The sequence below is a fragment of the Sorex araneus genome, chromosome 5 (assembly GCF_027595985.1).
Source record: "Sorex araneus isolate mSorAra2 chromosome 5, mSorAra2.pri, whole genome shotgun sequence".
Classification (NCBI taxonomy): Eukaryota; Metazoa; Chordata; class Mammalia; order Eulipotyphla; family Soricidae; genus Sorex; species Sorex araneus.
Genome location: NC_073306.1, coordinates 143,515,592 through 143,531,489, shown reverse-complemented (window position 1 = coordinate 143,531,489; position 15,898 = coordinate 143,515,592). Strand labels below are relative to the sequence as shown.

The 15,898-nt window shown below is 57.5% G+C and overlaps 1 protein-coding gene across 1 annotated transcript; it reads left to right on the top strand.

Moving 5' to 3' along the window:
* Window positions 1-4,276: 4,276 nt before the first annotated feature.
* Window positions 4,277-7,884, top strand: NKX1-1 (NK1 homeobox 1). The gene is made up of 2 exons (XM_055137507.1): window positions 4,277-4,739; window positions 6,732-7,884. The coding sequence occupies exons 1-2, from the start codon at window positions 4,277-4,279 to the stop codon at window positions 7,601-7,603; spliced, it is 1,335 nt and encodes a 444-aa protein (XP_054993482.1). The 3' UTR covers window positions 7,604-7,884.
* The last annotated feature ends 8,014 nt before the right edge of the window (window positions 7,885-15,898 follow it).

Sequence of the window (15,898 nt, the reverse complement as noted above, 5' to 3'; positions counted from 1 at the left end):
GCACTGGGCATTTACAGGAGGGCAGCAACAACTACCTGCCCTGCCCACTGCCCACAAAACCCCTGGAATCAGGGTGTGTCAGAAGTTGAGAGGGACCCTGACAGGCAGGTTGGAGTCCTGCTCCCACCATGCCGTGGCCTGAACGCTGCCTGCTGTTTCGCTGGACTTCACTGTTTCTATCACATTTATTTACAGGGTTTATACCTTGTCTTCTCATCTCTACAGTTGCATGCCTCTCATGTTCGGACCCAGGCATCTCACCTGCGAAATAGGAGTCCCCAGCAGTGAGAAAATAGTGAAGATACATCCTACCCAGCTCCCAGGGTCGGAGCTGATTTGCCATGAAGATGGACTTCTGATTCTCAGCTGCATGCAGCCCACAAGGACCTCATACCACACACAGCTCGTTGTCCCCTTTCTCTTGGTGGCTGAGGACAGGACAATATAGTCAGGACAATAACATCAGGGAAAGAACAAGGACGTTGGGATGGGGAGGGGGGCTGGCTGTGCAGGGATGGAGGTGGGGGAGGTGGAAGAGTAGAGATGGGGGTGGGTGCTGGTAGTGAGAAAGGAATATTGAGTATGAGATGGTTTTGCCAACAGCGATGAGGCAGGGAACTGTGGCACTATATGAAATTTTAAGGGAACTGGAATGCTAGTACAACAGGCAGGGTACTTACTGACATGCTGCCAACCCCAGTTCCATCCCTGGCACCACATAAGATCCACCCCCACCCCAAACCCCACCAGGAATGATCCTGAAGTGCAGAACCAGGAGGAAGTAAGTTCTGGGTTGGGACCCAAAAATAAATAAATAAATAAATAAATAAATGCAGGTTTAAGGTTAAGAGAGCCTGAGAGCTGCAGGGTGAGTCCCGGCTCCAACTGGCCGGACTTCTGGTCTCTTTGAAGCGCTGTCCGGGGTGTTGACGCCGCCGGCGGCTGGCGGCGCAGTCCGTGTTCTCCGCGCTCAGTGCTCGGAGCGAGCGCGGCGTTGTCCATGGTCCTGACGTCGGGTGGCAGCTGGGTGGGCGCTGTCCATGGTCCTACCAGAGTCCCTCGGCGCTGAGCAGAGACTCCACAGTCGTCAGCAGATTCCCTCCCTTCTGTTCCACACTTTCTATGCCTCAGCTCCGCGTTCGTCCCACAGGGGCACGGAACAGCCGTTAGAGATACGGCATCAGCCGGAGACTCAGTGCTTCGCTGGAGTGTGGACTCGTTTATAGCCGGGAGGTGACAGCTACCCTGCCAGTTTCACGATGGTGCTGGGGGGAACTGGGATGCCTGCAGGGGCCTATTCTTCGCTTGGAGCAAATGAAGTGATTATTTCTCCAGGTGATTATTTGCACCCAAGCACTAAGTCCCCAGAACATGGTTGCCTCCAGGCTGCAGGATACCCTGTCTCCTGTACAGAGGAGCATGTACGGGGCTTAGTCCAACCTACATACTGGATGGATGGAAACAGTGAGAAAATATTTCCCAGTTTAGAGACAATTAACGTTTGCACCCGAGGTGCTGGGATGTCCCTCTGCCTACGTCGCCCTAAACTTCCCAAATTCTGATGCTATAGAGAGGGTATTAGTCATAGCTGCCTTCCGTGTTCTCTTACAGTCTCAGCTGTCACCCACTCCTGTCCCCAGCCCTATCAACTCATCCCCACTGCTACCGTCTCCCTGAATTTAGACCCCACCAAGCCCACCTATTAGCCCCTGGACTGTGCTGGTGTGCATGGGCAGAGAGGAGGAAGGGGCAGAGGCTCCCCATTCCAGGCTGACTTCACCTGTCAGTGCCCACCTGGGGCCCAGCAGGTGAAGCTGGCAGCTCGGAGATAACCTGATATGGCAGATGGGCAAAGATTGCATAAATGAGGGTCTAATTGACAATCAATTGTGATTAGAGTGAAAGAATGTCTTTATAGGCTGGGGGAGGGAAGGGCTGAGGCTCCACCAGACTGCAACTTGGGTTGCTCCTTCAAGGAGGGGAAGGAACTAGGAGAGGGCAGGATGACCTGCTCCCTACTGCTCTTCCACCCTCGCCCACTTCCCCAGGGAGGGTGGCTTGGGACCTCCTGCCCACTGCCTTCCCTGTACCCCAGGCCAGCTGTGCTCACACTGGAAGGTTGCTGGATGGAACACAGGGAAGCAAAGAGCCAAGACTGAGCACTTGGAGCCCCCAAACTCCAGGACAGCACAAATTCTGTGGCACTTAGGCTGAAACTAGCCCCCAACTCAGCGCAGAAGTGTGTGCCATGGTGCATGTGTGTACTGTGTGTGTGTACATGTGTTACCATGCTGTGTGTATGCATTGGATGTGCGTCTGTGTGTATTTGAGGGAAGGAACTATGCCATTGCATATTGTGATCTATTATTTCATTATGCTTATTTCATGCAGTATTTAATACACTGTATTCTATTTACCATGTTTTAGTGATAATCATCACGCATTATACTACATCCATATTATAAAAAATGTCATTGGATGTGTTTGCATTTGTGTTGAGTGCAAGTTGTTCCAAGAAGGCTCTGATTTCTTTTCTTCGCCTGCAGATGACTGTGGCGGGCACACTGGGGTGGGGGAGGGGAAGCCGTGCACCCTGCATTTGCACTGCCCTGTGCCCGTTGGCAGGTACAGTCTGTGACCTGCGGGGTCCCTACATTCTGCGTTCCCAAGACCCCTGTACCCCGGGCGGCCCTCAGGACCTTACCCCTCTGCGGGCAGTAGCTGTGCCTTTCAGCCCCTCCCCAAGGAAAGCGCTGAAGGAGGTTCAGAGACCCCTGGGAGCTTCAGAGCGTGTGTCCACCAGCGTGCCGGGTGCGCATGAATGGATGAATGCGTCTGTGTGATGCTGGTGAATGAGTGTGCGCGTGCGTGTGAATGAGTGTGCGCATCTATATTCAAACTTGGCGGGGGGGGGGAGGGAGGGGAGTCCAGCGCCCCAGTCTCCCCTGAAAGGTGGGGGCGGGAAGGAGGTAATTACCTCCCTGTGATGAGAGATTATCCACCCTCCTTCCCCCAGAGGTGATTTATAATTTAAAGATAAAGAATAATCAAGTCCTGGCGAGGAAGGACACAGTGTTGTGGGTCTGATTAGAATCTCGGACGGACCAGCTCGCGGGGGAGGAACGGGCTGGGGGAGGGGAGGCCTTGCCTCCCGCCCAGACCCAGCCTCCCCCGAGGCTCAGCATGTCCGAGAGTGGCCCAAATTACAGCCGATCGGTCCCCCATTATTTCTCCCAACTTTTAATTTCTGCTTCCAAAGGATCATTGCCCGCGGTAATTGCAAAGGACCCGTCCTTGTGCGCGAGCAGGCTCCGGGGACCGCAGTGTGAGGCGACGCGCGCACCCGCCCGTGCACGCGCGCGCGCTCCCGCCGCGGCTCCCACCTGGGTCCCTCGGGCGGGTCCGATTCCCGACAAGTGCAGGGGGAGGGGGTCGCGCCCGGGCCCACGAGCCGCCGCGGTCCTGATCAGCGCGGCCAGCACCGCGGCTTGTAGAAAAACGGGCAGAAAAAATAATAATAAAAGACCGGGCCGAGGGGCTTCCCCAGTCCCGGGGCGTGGGGAGGGGGCGCTGGCCGTGGTGTCGCTCCTCGCTGGGAGGGCACCGGCTTTGCGTCCGCAGGTGGCGGGGGCGGGAGCGGCGGCGCGGCTCCTCCCGACCCCACCTCTCCGCAGCGGGCCGGCCCCGCCCCGCGGGACCCCCGCCGGGCCCTAATTTGACGACGCGGAGAGACGGGCGCAGAGACCGCGCGGGGAGGCCCCGCGACGCCAGAGAAGACCCCTCGCGGCCAAGGACCGGACGGCGCAGGAGCCGGGGCCAAGCCGGAGGGACGCGCCGGCCCGTGCGCGGAGGGCGCGGGGAGTCGAGCGCGCGGGACTCAGTGGGTCCGCGCGAGGATGCCGGGGCCCTCGCCCACGCCCAGCGCTCGCCCGCGCGCCCGGAGCATCGCGGCCCCCCGGCTCTGCGGCCCCGCGGAGGTTTGAAGCCGGAGCCGGGCGCCCCGGGGCTCGGTCGGCGCGTCCCGGGCCCGCCTCCTCGGCCCGGGGCCCTTCGCAGCCAATTAGGCGCGCGCGCTAACGAGCGCAGCGGGGCCCGCGGCCGCCGGCGGGCGCACGTGTGAGCGGCGGGTGGGCGCGTGGGCGCCGCGCGGGGCCGCCATAAATGCGCGGAACGGGCGCCTGAGGCGCGGCGGAGGCAGCGCCTGGCAGCAGCGGCCGAGAGCGGCTCCGGAGATGGCCGCGCAGTAGCCGGCGGGGCCGGAGCGGCCGAGGCCGGCATGAGCGCCAGCGGCCCGGCGGCTCCCGGGGACGGCCCCGCACTACCGCCGCCGCCGCCCGGGCCCGGCCCGGGGCCCGCAGCGCCCGCGCCCGCCGCCGCCGCCGCCCGGGACGCCATGGACGGGCGCGCGGAGCCTCCTGCCTTCCCGCGGCCCGGAGCCCCTCCGCTTGCGGCCAGCGACACGGTGCCCGCGGCGCCCGAGGGGGCTGGCGCTGCCCGGCCCGCCCCGCCGCCGCGCCCCACCTCCTTCTCGGTGCTGGACATCCTGGATCCCAACAAGTTCAACAGCCGGCGACGCCGCTGCTTGCTGCTGGGACCCGTGGCGTCCGCCGCGTGCGCCCCGTGCGCCCCGGGCCCGTGCGTCCCGGCCCCCGCCGCCCCGGGACGCCCGCCGCGCGCGGAGGAGCTGGAGCGCCGCACGCTCGCCGCCGCGGGAGCCGCCGCCGGAACCGAGCCGCCCCGTGAGTAGGACGCGGCCGGCGCCCGGCCTGGAGGTGCGCGGCCGGGCCGCACGCGAGCGTGTTCGCTGCCCGCACCTTGCGGCGAGCCTGTCCGGCCGGGCGCGGAGGCTCGATGCAAAGTTCGCTGCGCGCGGGGCCCGGCGTGCCTGCGGCCTCCGTCCGAGCCGGGCTGCGGGGCCGCCCGATCCGCGCCCGCGGGAACGGCTCCGCCGGGCGGGCCCAGGCTCCCCGGGCTCTCGGTGGGGTCGGGCGCGGGGCGGTGGGTGCCAGGGACCCCGGGGACACGCGCCGCCCGCACACCGACCTCCCGACCCCCGCCGAGGCCACCAGGACTTCCTCCCCCCCTTTTTTCTTTTCTTCTTTCTTCTTTTTTTTTTTTCCTTCTCCTTTGGACAAATCAGACTAATTGTGACAAAGCGCTGGTTATCTCTGGAAAAACAATTAAATCCCTTCGATTACAGTTAAGGGGAAATGTGCTTAGCGGCGAAAGCGGCCGGTAATGGGGCGGCCCGAGCCCCCTGCCCGGTCGATATCCCATTACGGCAGCATGCATATCTCTTTCAAGCACCTTGCAAACTCCCCCCGAACATCTAAATTATAGGGTCAAAATTCGGATAATTACTCGATTAAAACCTATTACACTTATTAGGGGCCGCTATTGATCGAGAATTGCATTCGACCTGCTCCTGATTGCTTTTGGTGCCCCTCCTCTGCTTCCTCCCTCAACTTCCCAGCCCCATGCTGCAGTAACGGGGAGCGCGATGGGCTCAGCTCAGCCCCTGGGCGGGGTCCCGTTGAGCGCAAGGGTGGCATGGGAGAGCCCGCGTCTAGACCCCAGGCTCTTCGGCACAAGAAGCCTCCAGGTCTGGAGATGAGGAGTGTTTCCCAGGTGATAGGAGTGAGACTCAAAGGTTTGAGTGTTCGTTCGCAGGGCTAGGTCAGGCCCCTTCCCCTCTGCCCCAGGATGGGCTCCCCCAGTCCCCTGAAGGGCAGCCAGAGCTCGTTGGAATTGGATGCGAACTTGAAGTTTCTACAGCCTCCACTGGTGCTTGGAAACAGTCTGGACTGGGTTTCTGGTTTCATTTGCTCCTGAGTTCTTGGGACTCTCCCCGTCAGGCTGCCATACCCGACCTGCATAGCTCACAGGACACCTGTGGGGTTAGCCCTATGGCCCTGCCTCGCTGACACGTTCCTTCACTTTTTGTTTGTTTGGGGGCCATAGTTGGTGGTGCTCAGAGCTTACTCCTGGCTCTGTGCTTGGGGATTACTCCAGGTGATGCTCGGGAGACCGTATGCGGTATCAGGGATCAAACCCTGGTGTGTCTGAGCAAGGCATGCACCGTACCCATTATACTATCGCTTTGGTCCCTCCACATTTTTGGAACTCAAAATGAAACAGCATGGCAAAGTCTGCTGTGCCATGTCCAGTGCTCCAGCTCAGCGGGATGCCCACCCACACCACCTGACCCTATCAACTCCCAGGGGTCGAGTCCTGGGGCTGCAGCTGGAGTTGGGTAAGACCCAGGTTTGATCCTCAGATATTTCCAGAAGTCTGGCCCCAACTGTATGTACCCCGGGACACGGGCCTCCGCTGCTCCCAAAAGCCAAGAGAGGGGGCTGCCCACGCCCTACTGTGATGGGAGGGAATACTGGGTGGAAGAAATTAAATGCCCGTTAGCCAGTTTGTACATTACACAAAACGAGTTTAATTAAGTTTGTGTCTAGCCCCAAAATCGATAAGTAGCATCCGCTGCGCTGGAGCCTAGGCTGGCCGGTCGCGCAAAGGGTCCTGCTTGGGGCCGCTACAGGGCAGCGGCGGGGATGGAGCGCGGGCGCCCGGAGTCGGCGGGCAAGGAATCCCACGAGCAGGAGATCAGAGAACGAATGCGGGAAAGGGACTGGGTGCCGGGGTGTAGGGGTCAAGGGGAGGGCACGAGGGCGCGGGTTGGCGGACACCGGGCTTCACTGTCCTGTCCTCCCGCCCGCCCGCAGGCGCTGGCGACCCCTACAAGGTGGAGGAGGCAGAAGTCAACGGCTACAGCAGCGGCGGCGGCCGCAGCCCCAGCGTAGACAGCGGGGACGAGGCGCCCGACGAGGAGGACGACGAGGACGCGGCACCCGGCGCGGAAGCAGCACGCGGGCCGGAGGAGGCGCGCGGCGGTGGTGGTGGTGGCGGCGGCAGCAGCGGGGCCCGCGGGTCGGGCTGTCCGGGCGCAGCCGAGGCCGAGGCGGCCCCGGGCGCCGTTGACGACTCTGGGAATCCCGGGCCCCGCGGGAACTCTCCGGTCCCGGTCGCCGCCGGCCTCCCGGGCCCGTCGGCGGCTGGGGGCGCGGGGCCCGCCCCGCAGAGCGCGGCCAAGCCCAAGCGCAAACGCACGGGCTCCGACTCCAAGTCCGGGAAGCCGCGGCGAGCGCGCACCGCCTTCACCTACGAGCAGCTCGTGGCGCTGGAGAACAAGTTCAAGGCGACGCGCTACCTGTCGGTCTGCGAGCGCCTCAACCTGGCGCTGTCGCTCAGCCTCACCGAGACGCAGGTGAAGATCTGGTTTCAGAACCGCCGCACCAAGTGGAAGAAGCAGAACCCGGGCGCCGACACGAGCGCGCCCACCGGCGGCGGCGGGGGCGCGGGACCCGGCGCGGGGCCCGGCGCAGGGCTGCCGGGGGGACTCAGCCCGCTCAGCCCGTCGCCGCCCATGGGCGCGCCGCTCACCATGCACGGCCCAGCCGGGTACCCGGCGCACGGGCCCGGCGGCCTGGTGTGTGCCGCGCAGCTGCCCTTCCTGTCCAGCCCGGCCGTGCTGTCGCCCTTCGTGCTGGGCTCGCAGACCTACGGCGCTCCTGCCTTCTATGCGCCACACCTCTAGGCGCCTGTCTCAGGCTGTCCCGAGGGCCAGTTGGGACTCGCTGCTCGCTCAGACGCACTTTGCTGAACTGGACTCGATCAATAAACCACAGCAGGCCACTCCCGTCTCGCTCCCCGTGCGTGTCGGACACAGTGGGGCCCAGGGCCTCCTTCCGACCTAGGCCCTAACTCCTCCTGGCTAACCTGCTCATCCCGCTTCACCTGATCGGCTCCATCCGAGCTCAGTTCAGGCAGGTGCTGGGGGACCAGGAGCACAGGGACCGAGCCTCCATGCACGGAGCACTCAAGCCCTGCTCCATCCCTGGCTTGGGCGAGCTGGCACTGCGCTGCCACCTCCTGGCAGGAGCTGTGGGGGCACTCCAGCCAGGCTGCAGGGGAACTGACCCTGGGGCAGAGGGACACAGGATGTTTTCTTCAGTCCCCTGCTGCTCCCACCCCTGAGTGCTGCACTGGGCAAAGGCCCCCAGCTGAGTGTCACACCCAAGTCAGCACAGAACACCCCCTGCACAGGGCCCAGATCTAGCTACGTGACAGAGTGGGGTGCACAAGGGGGACCCTGGGTCTCAGGCTGATCCAGGGGCCCCAGAAGGTTCCAGAAGTCTGTGCTTCAGCTCAGATAATCAGTAAAACTGTATTAGGGGTTGGAGTGAGAGTGGGGAGTCACAGCCTACACTTCTGAGCGCTTCAGGGAGTGGACAGGTACTGGTGGCCACCAGGGCTGGAAGGAGGCTCTCCCTCCCTCAGAACTTGTGGACTCAGTGACATCCAGCTCTCTGCACTGGCCCATCAGCCTCATGGTCGCTGTAGGGGATGAGGCTACAGCCATCACGCCCCCTCTCCGGGCTCCCCCTCCCTCAGCGGAGTGCAGATGGAACTTGGAGCCGTTCTCAGGCTCCAGCTTGGAAGGCTGGGAGAGAAGCCCCAGGAGCCTGGATATTGCCCACTCCCATCTGGTCCAGGCAGGGGCAGGGCCTAGAGAGGGGGTCAGTGTCCCTCACCCCTCTACTTTCTCACAGCCAGGTCGAGGAGCACCCAAGGCTGCAGACAAAGCAGGGTGCAGGGAAAGGGAGCTGTGACACCCATACAGCTGTTATGCATCCGGCTCTGCACTCAGCCGTGCATGGTGGCACCCACTAATGCTGCCTGGAGGCTTGGAGGCTCTGGGCTTGCAGGGGTGCCCCAGCAAAGCTCCCCCCAGGGGGCAGGTCCCTTCTCCGCTTGCGGCTGAGACAACCTTCCTGCCAACCCCACTCCCCAATCCTACCCACCCTCCATCCTGCTATACCTGCCTGGGGTCTCTGTCCAGCCCAAGGTCTACTCTGACAGCAGAGGTGAGCACAGGTCCCCACCACAGTCCTGCTTTGGGGCCGTGGGGCTCTCGCACCAGCGCCATCCGGGATGAGCTGTACAAGCTCCATGGCTTGGCTTCCACCACCTACCTTTGTCCGGGCACTGTTCAGGGGAAGGATCTGGCAAGGTGCACGGCGTGGTCCTGCCGCTCTGAACACATAGGCACGGCCCAGCTGGCGCTCGCCGCAGTCTCCTGCCTCCTTTCTTCCCTCTTGCCCCAACTTGGCTTTGGGCATGAATGAGAGAAACTCGATGGAAAGAATTTGAAAAGATATTGCATTCTCTTGTGAGGGGATGGTCTGAGGGGCTCGGTGGCCTCGGGCAGCTGATGCCTCTGGAGACCTTACGGACTCAGTGACATCCAGCTCTCTGCACTGGCCCGTCAGCCTCGTGGGTGCTGTAGGAGATGAAGCTGCAGCATAACACCCCCATTCTAGGCAACAAGCAGGAGGGAGGAAAGAAGACACCCTTTCTTCCCTTTTAAGTTTTCACGGAACATAGCTTGACAGAGTGGCTCACATTTCAGTGGGAGTTTGATCATGTGACACCCCCTCTCCCCCCGCCCCCCTGCCAAGTTCTGAGCTAGTAGGGGACATGGGTCCGGGGTTATGGCTGGCACGTCACCCTCGAAGTGTCTTAGAAGACTCGCCTGTGACCCCGTCCACCTGGCTACCTATCCAGTTGGACATCATCAGTTTGGGGGCTGGAGACAGCTTTGCATCTGGGAGCTGGTTCCTTCCTGCCTGTTCCTTTCCCCCCCAGCACTGCTGCAGCGGGACCACCCCAGGGGCACACCCCAGACCTATCCTTAGATTCCCTCCTGGGAGTTCCTTGCTGCTCCCACACCTCCTGCTCCCCCTCTCAGGGCTATTAGCCCAGAGAACTCTCGCACTCTGCTCAGCAGCAAATGTGCCAAGCAGCCCTGCTCTCTGGGTTCCACCCCTTCCCTTGAGGTACCATTCCTGGGGGTGGGGACACCAATCCAGGCATCCACAGAAGCAGAAGCTGAGGGGCTCCCTCTGATCATCCTTCACTCTGGGGGGCAGCAAAGGTCTCCTGGCCATGTCCCGGTGCCCCCGCCGCAGCCCCCCGCACTTCAGCCACACCCCTCTCCCTCTGCCTAGTGGCCCCTCACACAGGGCTCCACAGCACGGGTGGGAGGTCCCCATCCTGGGTCACTGGAGGCTGCCAGGACATGTCACAGCCAGAGGGACCTGGGGCAGGAAGGAGAGAGTGGCAGGCATCCAGAAGGTTCTTCTCCACGGCAGGTATAGCCCCCGAGAGGTGGGGACCATGCAGTCACTCCCTGGTCCAGGGCTGTCTCAGCCATGCCATGGCCCCCTGTGAAGCACTCTTTGGGGCTCTCTTGTGCAGAGAACCAGGGGCTCTGGGCACTGGTCCCCCAGGATGACACAGCAGTTCCTGCTTGGGGGGCCTACCACTGCAACAGGACTCAGCATGGTGCCAGGAGCAGAGAAAGTGGGGCAGGAGGAAAGGTTGGGCTTGGTCACTTCCTACTGACAGAAGTATCTAGAAGCCATGGCTGTTTGGTGTATTCCTTTCTGCGCACTTAGCTTGGATTCAGGCACTTGCTTCTGAACACGCCTGCCTGGCTCCAGCTCCTAGGCCGTCACCCCACACTCACCAGGGCCCCCACAGGGAGCCCAGTCCTGCCCACTGCCACCCTCGCCCTCTCTTCCCACTGTGCCATCACTGCCCTCCCTGAGACGGCCTTCCTGCCAATCCCACTCCCTAGCGAGTCCCCAAGTCCCAGATCCCCTGTCCTTGCCACCAGGAACACAGTCATCTCTAGGTTTGTCTTTAATTAACACTAGAGATTCAGGAGAAAAGCAACCCCCCAATCACCAGGAAGATTCCTGAGTCCAGTTACGAAAGCGCTGCAAGGGCGGAGTGTACGGGCCGAAGGCAGAGAAATCACGCCTGCAGCAGACACGGCCCTCCGTGATGGCAAAAAGGGATCCCTGAGCACTGCCAGATGTGGCCCCCAAACACAAACCAAAGCTCTCGGGTTCTCCAGCAGAGAGGGACAGCCGCCGCCTGGCAACAGAGGCCAGTGACGCTTACCCGCGTTGCAGCTGGCCTGCACAGGCGACACGCCCAGCTTCTGAGCCTGTCTGAGATCAGGACCAGTGAAAAGTGCACCAGGGACTAAGGTGAATATGCTCCCCACAAAAGGACTAGAAGCGAACAGAAAAGAGTCTCACCCAGGGCCGCTGCCAGCAGCACTCACCACCAGGGAACTAACTCAGAGCTTCCCTGCCATGCTCCTTGAGAACTCGTGAAACATTAAATTAAATGACATAAAAAATATCCACGGCAAGCAAAATCAGATGGGCAGTGAGGAATCATGTGCAACTCACCACACATTTTCTGCACAGAGAGCTACACTTGAAGAGAAGGAGACCAGGCGTGGCCAGAAAGGCAGACAAGGCTAGCCAAGACTCACAGGATGTGGTGTAGCGAGCATGTGCGCACAGGACACACGGAAAAGAAAGCAAGTTCCCTGGCACAGGGCTCCACACCCAGGAAGTCAAGGGGGGGCGGGTGAGGGTGGGGACACAAACTCAACCCAGTTGTCAGAGCTTTGCCATGGCTCCCAGACACACCCTGATAAAGTTGTACAAGGAGGTCTCAGGTCCCCGCTGGTGTGTCCAGGAAAGGCGACCAGAGAGAACTGGAGGGTGGACTGTTAGGACCTCGACTATAATGCTGGGGCACAGTGTGTACCACGGGACACCACACGGACAGAGAGGAGTGTTCCCAGCAGCACAGGAGCAAAGCACACGTGCACTGAACAACTGAGCCCCCAAATCCACAGAACAAAGACAGGGAGAAGTGGACAAAGACAGTGGGCAGTTTCGATTTCCCACTTTTGATGGCTGATAGAACTTTCCTGGTGGTCAACAAGAGAGGGAAGATGACAGCAGGAGGCCCCCAGTACAGAACACACATGTGGCAAGAAGGCTCCAGTTGTAAAGGGCTGAAATCACAAGGAATGTATTCTTTGGCCACATGGGATAGCACAAGAAATCATAATGAAGGGATCCATGAAAATTCACAAGAATGTGGAAATCAATCAATAAATCCCTAACTATCCACCCAATGAACCATCTAAGAAATCACATGAAAAATTAGAAAATACTTTGGAAATCAATAGGGATGAAATTACATGTCCATCTTAAGGGAGCAATGTAAAGCAGTCTTCCAGTGAAAACACAGCTGCCAACACCTACACCCAACACTAGATTCTAGACCACTGAGCTCTCCTTCCATCTTTGTTTGTTTTGGGGGGTCACACCTGGTATGCTCAGGGGCTACTCCTATCTCTGTGCGCGGAAATAACTCCTGGTGGTATGTGGGGACTATAGGGGATGCAGAGATCAAACCCAGGTCAGCCACATGCAAGGCAATCGCCCTACTCACTGTACTATTCTTCCATCTTAACAAACTAGAAAAGAAAAAAAATGGGGGAGGGGGTGATGGTGCTGAAGGGATAGTACAGTGGGTAGTGCACTTGTCTTGCACAATGTCCAATCTAAGTTTGACCCCAGTATCCCATATGGTTCCTCAAGCAATGCCAGGAGTAGTTTCTGCATGCAGAGCCAGGAGTAATCCCTAGGTATGACCCAAAAACTTAAAAAAAAAAAAAAAACACAAACAACGAAAAACAACAGAACTCCACTAAACTCAAAGTAACTCAAAGGAAATATTCTTCCATCTTAATAAATTAAAGGAAACTAAACTTAAAGCAACTCAAAGGAAATATAAATCAATCAAAGAAAGGATGAAAAAGAGAAAATTAACAAAACCGAAAGTTGGTATCTTTGAATATGTCAATAAAATTGATAAACCTGGGGCTGGAGTCAGAGTACAGATGGGAGGGTGTTTTCCTGGAATGCAGCAACCCAGGTTCGATCCCCCACATCCCATGTGGTCCTCCGAGCATTACCAGGAGGGATTTCTGAGTCCAGAGCCATGAGTATCCCCTAAGATTGCCGAGTGTGGCCCCCCAAACAAACAAAAATGATAACCTCTTGCCAGGGAGATGGGTCCCTGGAGTGGAAGCCCAGGATTTATCTCCTCCAGGCAATGCATGGTCCTTCAGCACCATGAATGACCAGAGCACTGAGCCAGGAGTAGCCTCAAGCACTGTTGGGTGTGGCCCAATAGTAAAACCATACACACACACACACACACACACACACACACACACAGTGTTGTCTGTTTGTTGTCCCACTGTTCATCGATTTGCTCAAGCGGGCACCAGTAACATCTCCATTATGAGACTTGTTGTTACTGTTTTTGGCATATCGAATATGCCACGGGTAGCTTGCCAGGCTCTGCTGTGCAGGCTGCATACTCTCGGTAGCTTGCCGGGCTCTCTGAGAGGGATGGAGGAATCAAATCCGGGTCAGCCGCTTGCAAGGCAAACACCCTACCAGTCCATCGTCATTGTGGAAAAGAATGAATTTACTATGCAACCTCTGGAAGTTTAATTTGTCAGGCAGCATAAAGAGCAGACACGATTTTTTCCATTTCTCATCTTCAGCAAGAAGCCAAGGATGATTCACTGTGTATCTGAGGTGATGTCTGTGACTAGTCTCTACTGTCCTAAGAATGAGGCAATAGGATCATCTGGCCTCTAGTGTTTCATTCTCTAGGCTTCCATTTCTTCCTCTGTGGGCTCCCGGGTTTCATAGATACTATTGTACGGCCACTTTCATTGATCAATCTGCATGATCTCCTGGACATGAAGAAGGTGGGCCTCATTGGCATTTTCGTGTTTCTTCTCATCACCACCGTCTGAACTACGTGTTTTTTTTTTTTTTTGGGTCACACCCGGCGATGCACAGGGGTTACTCTTGGCTCTGCACTCAGGAATTATCCCTGGTGGTGCTCAGGGGACCATATGGGATGCTGGGAATCAAACCCAGGTCGGCCGCATGCAAGGCAAACGCCCCACCCGCTGTGCTATCGCTCCAGCCCCCTGAACTACGTTTTCAATGCTTCTTATTCTTCTTTTTCTCTTCTTTTAGTTCTCCTGATGTATCTTCATAAGGGTTTGAGGCTTTTTCATGGATTCTTCTTCAGCTGTATCATTTAGAATATATTCCTCTGAATTAGCAACCTCCTTTCCAGCCTCTCCAGTATAGAAGGAATACTTGAAAAATGAGTGACAACACTTGTATCACCCTCTGCCATCTGTCCAGTAATATCCCCAAATATGAGTGTGGTTGTGGATCTTCACATCCTACTTGTACTTGGAGCAGGCGTCCATTCCTGCCCTTTGATGACGGTCCCATGTCTCGAGTATTCCACAGTCTGTGGTTTGAGCTAAGAGCAGTTCTGCGGGAGGGGCATCCAGGTGTTCTTGGCCACCATACTTCTCTAAGACACGTGCTTTCTGCTGCTCTTTGAAATCTTCTTTTTTGACTTTGAAGGACTTATACAACAGTTTATATTCAGTGTATAAAGACAGTGTTATATCTATAAATGCTATACATGTACTGTATGGTATTATATGTGTGTATGTTCTAGCCTTTAGTTACTGGCCAAAAGAAAAAGAGGAGGGGCTGGAGGAATAAGAATAGTACAGCAGGAAAGGTATTTGCCTTCCATGTGGCCAACCCAGGGTCAATCCCTAGCATCCTATATGATTTCCTGAGCACTGCCAGGAGTAATTCCTGAATGTAAAGCCAGAAGTAACCCCTAAGCATGACTTGGTGTGGCTCCCAAACAAAAAAAATAAATAAAATGAGGAGCTATTTTTCTAAAATTGGTATTGAAAGAAGATACATTACTACCAACCTTACAGAAAAAGGATCATAATGGATGTATCAGGATGAATACCCTACATCAGTGCTCTTCCAACTACAAGGACCCATGCCGGGATGAAGGTGTGGAAAGACTAAAAACGACCATTCAACCACAGGGGCTGGAGATGGAAAAGGCTGCAGTGGGGGCTCAAGGGATGGTACAGCAGGTAGGACTCTTTCCTTGTACACAGCCAACCCAGGGGGAGGGAGGGAAGAAAGGAATCAAGGGAAGGAAGGAGAGAGAAAAGAAAGGAATAAAGGGAAGGGAGGAGGGGGGAAGAGAAGAAAGGAATAAAGGAAAAGAAGCAATAAAAGGAGGGAAGGAAGGAGGGAGAAACGAAGGGAGGAAAGAAGGAAGAAAGGAAAGGAAGCAATAAAGGGAGGGAAGGAATGAGGGAGAAACGGAGGGAGGAAAGAAGGAAGGAAGGAAGGAAGGAAGGAAGGAAGGAAGGAAGGAAGGAAGGAAGGAAGGAAGGAAGGAAGGAAGGAAGGAAGGAAAGGGGAAGGGGGAAACAAAGGGAAGGAAGGAATAGAGGAAAGAGGAAAGGAGGAAGAGAAAGGAGGAAGGAGAGTAGGAGGGAGGAAGGAGGGAGAGAGGAGAGGAAGGGGGAGGGAAGAAGTGATCCCACAAAAATACCAGAACTAAGCAGCTTCCAAGGCTACAAAATGTTGGAGAATTAATGACATTCATAAACTCAAAAATATGAGGGAGGGGGTTGAAGAGATAGTGCAGCAGGTAGGGTGCTTGTCTTGCACATGGCCAACCCGGGTTTGATTTCTGTGGCACCCCATATGGTTCCCAAGCACTGCCAGGAGTAAGCCCTGAGCATCGCTAAGTGAGGCCCAATTCCCCCAACCAAAAAGAAAATTAGGGGCCGGAGTGATAGCACAGCAGGTAGGGCGTTTGCCTTGTATGCGGCCGACCCGGGTTTGACCCCCGGCATCCCATATGGTCCCCCAAGCATCGCCAGGAGTAATTCCTGAATGCAAAGCCAGGAGTAACCCCTGAGCATCGCTGGGTGTGACCCCCCCCAAAAAAAAAGCAAAAAGAAAAAGAAAAAAGAAAATTAATAAATAAAAATGAGCGAAACCTCTGATTCAATGACAGA

What these genes read in the sequence shown, in the direction of transcription:
- NKX1-1 (XM_055137507.1), top strand. Translation starts at nt 4,277, where the DNA reads ATGAGCGCCAGCGGCCCGGCGGCTCCCGGGGACGGCCCCGCACTACCG. An exon ending in CGCCGGAACCGAGCCGCCCC is followed by an intron (nt 4,740 to 6,731) that starts GTGAGTAGGACG and finishes GCCCGCCCGCAG; the next exon opens with GCGCTGGCGACCCCTACAAG.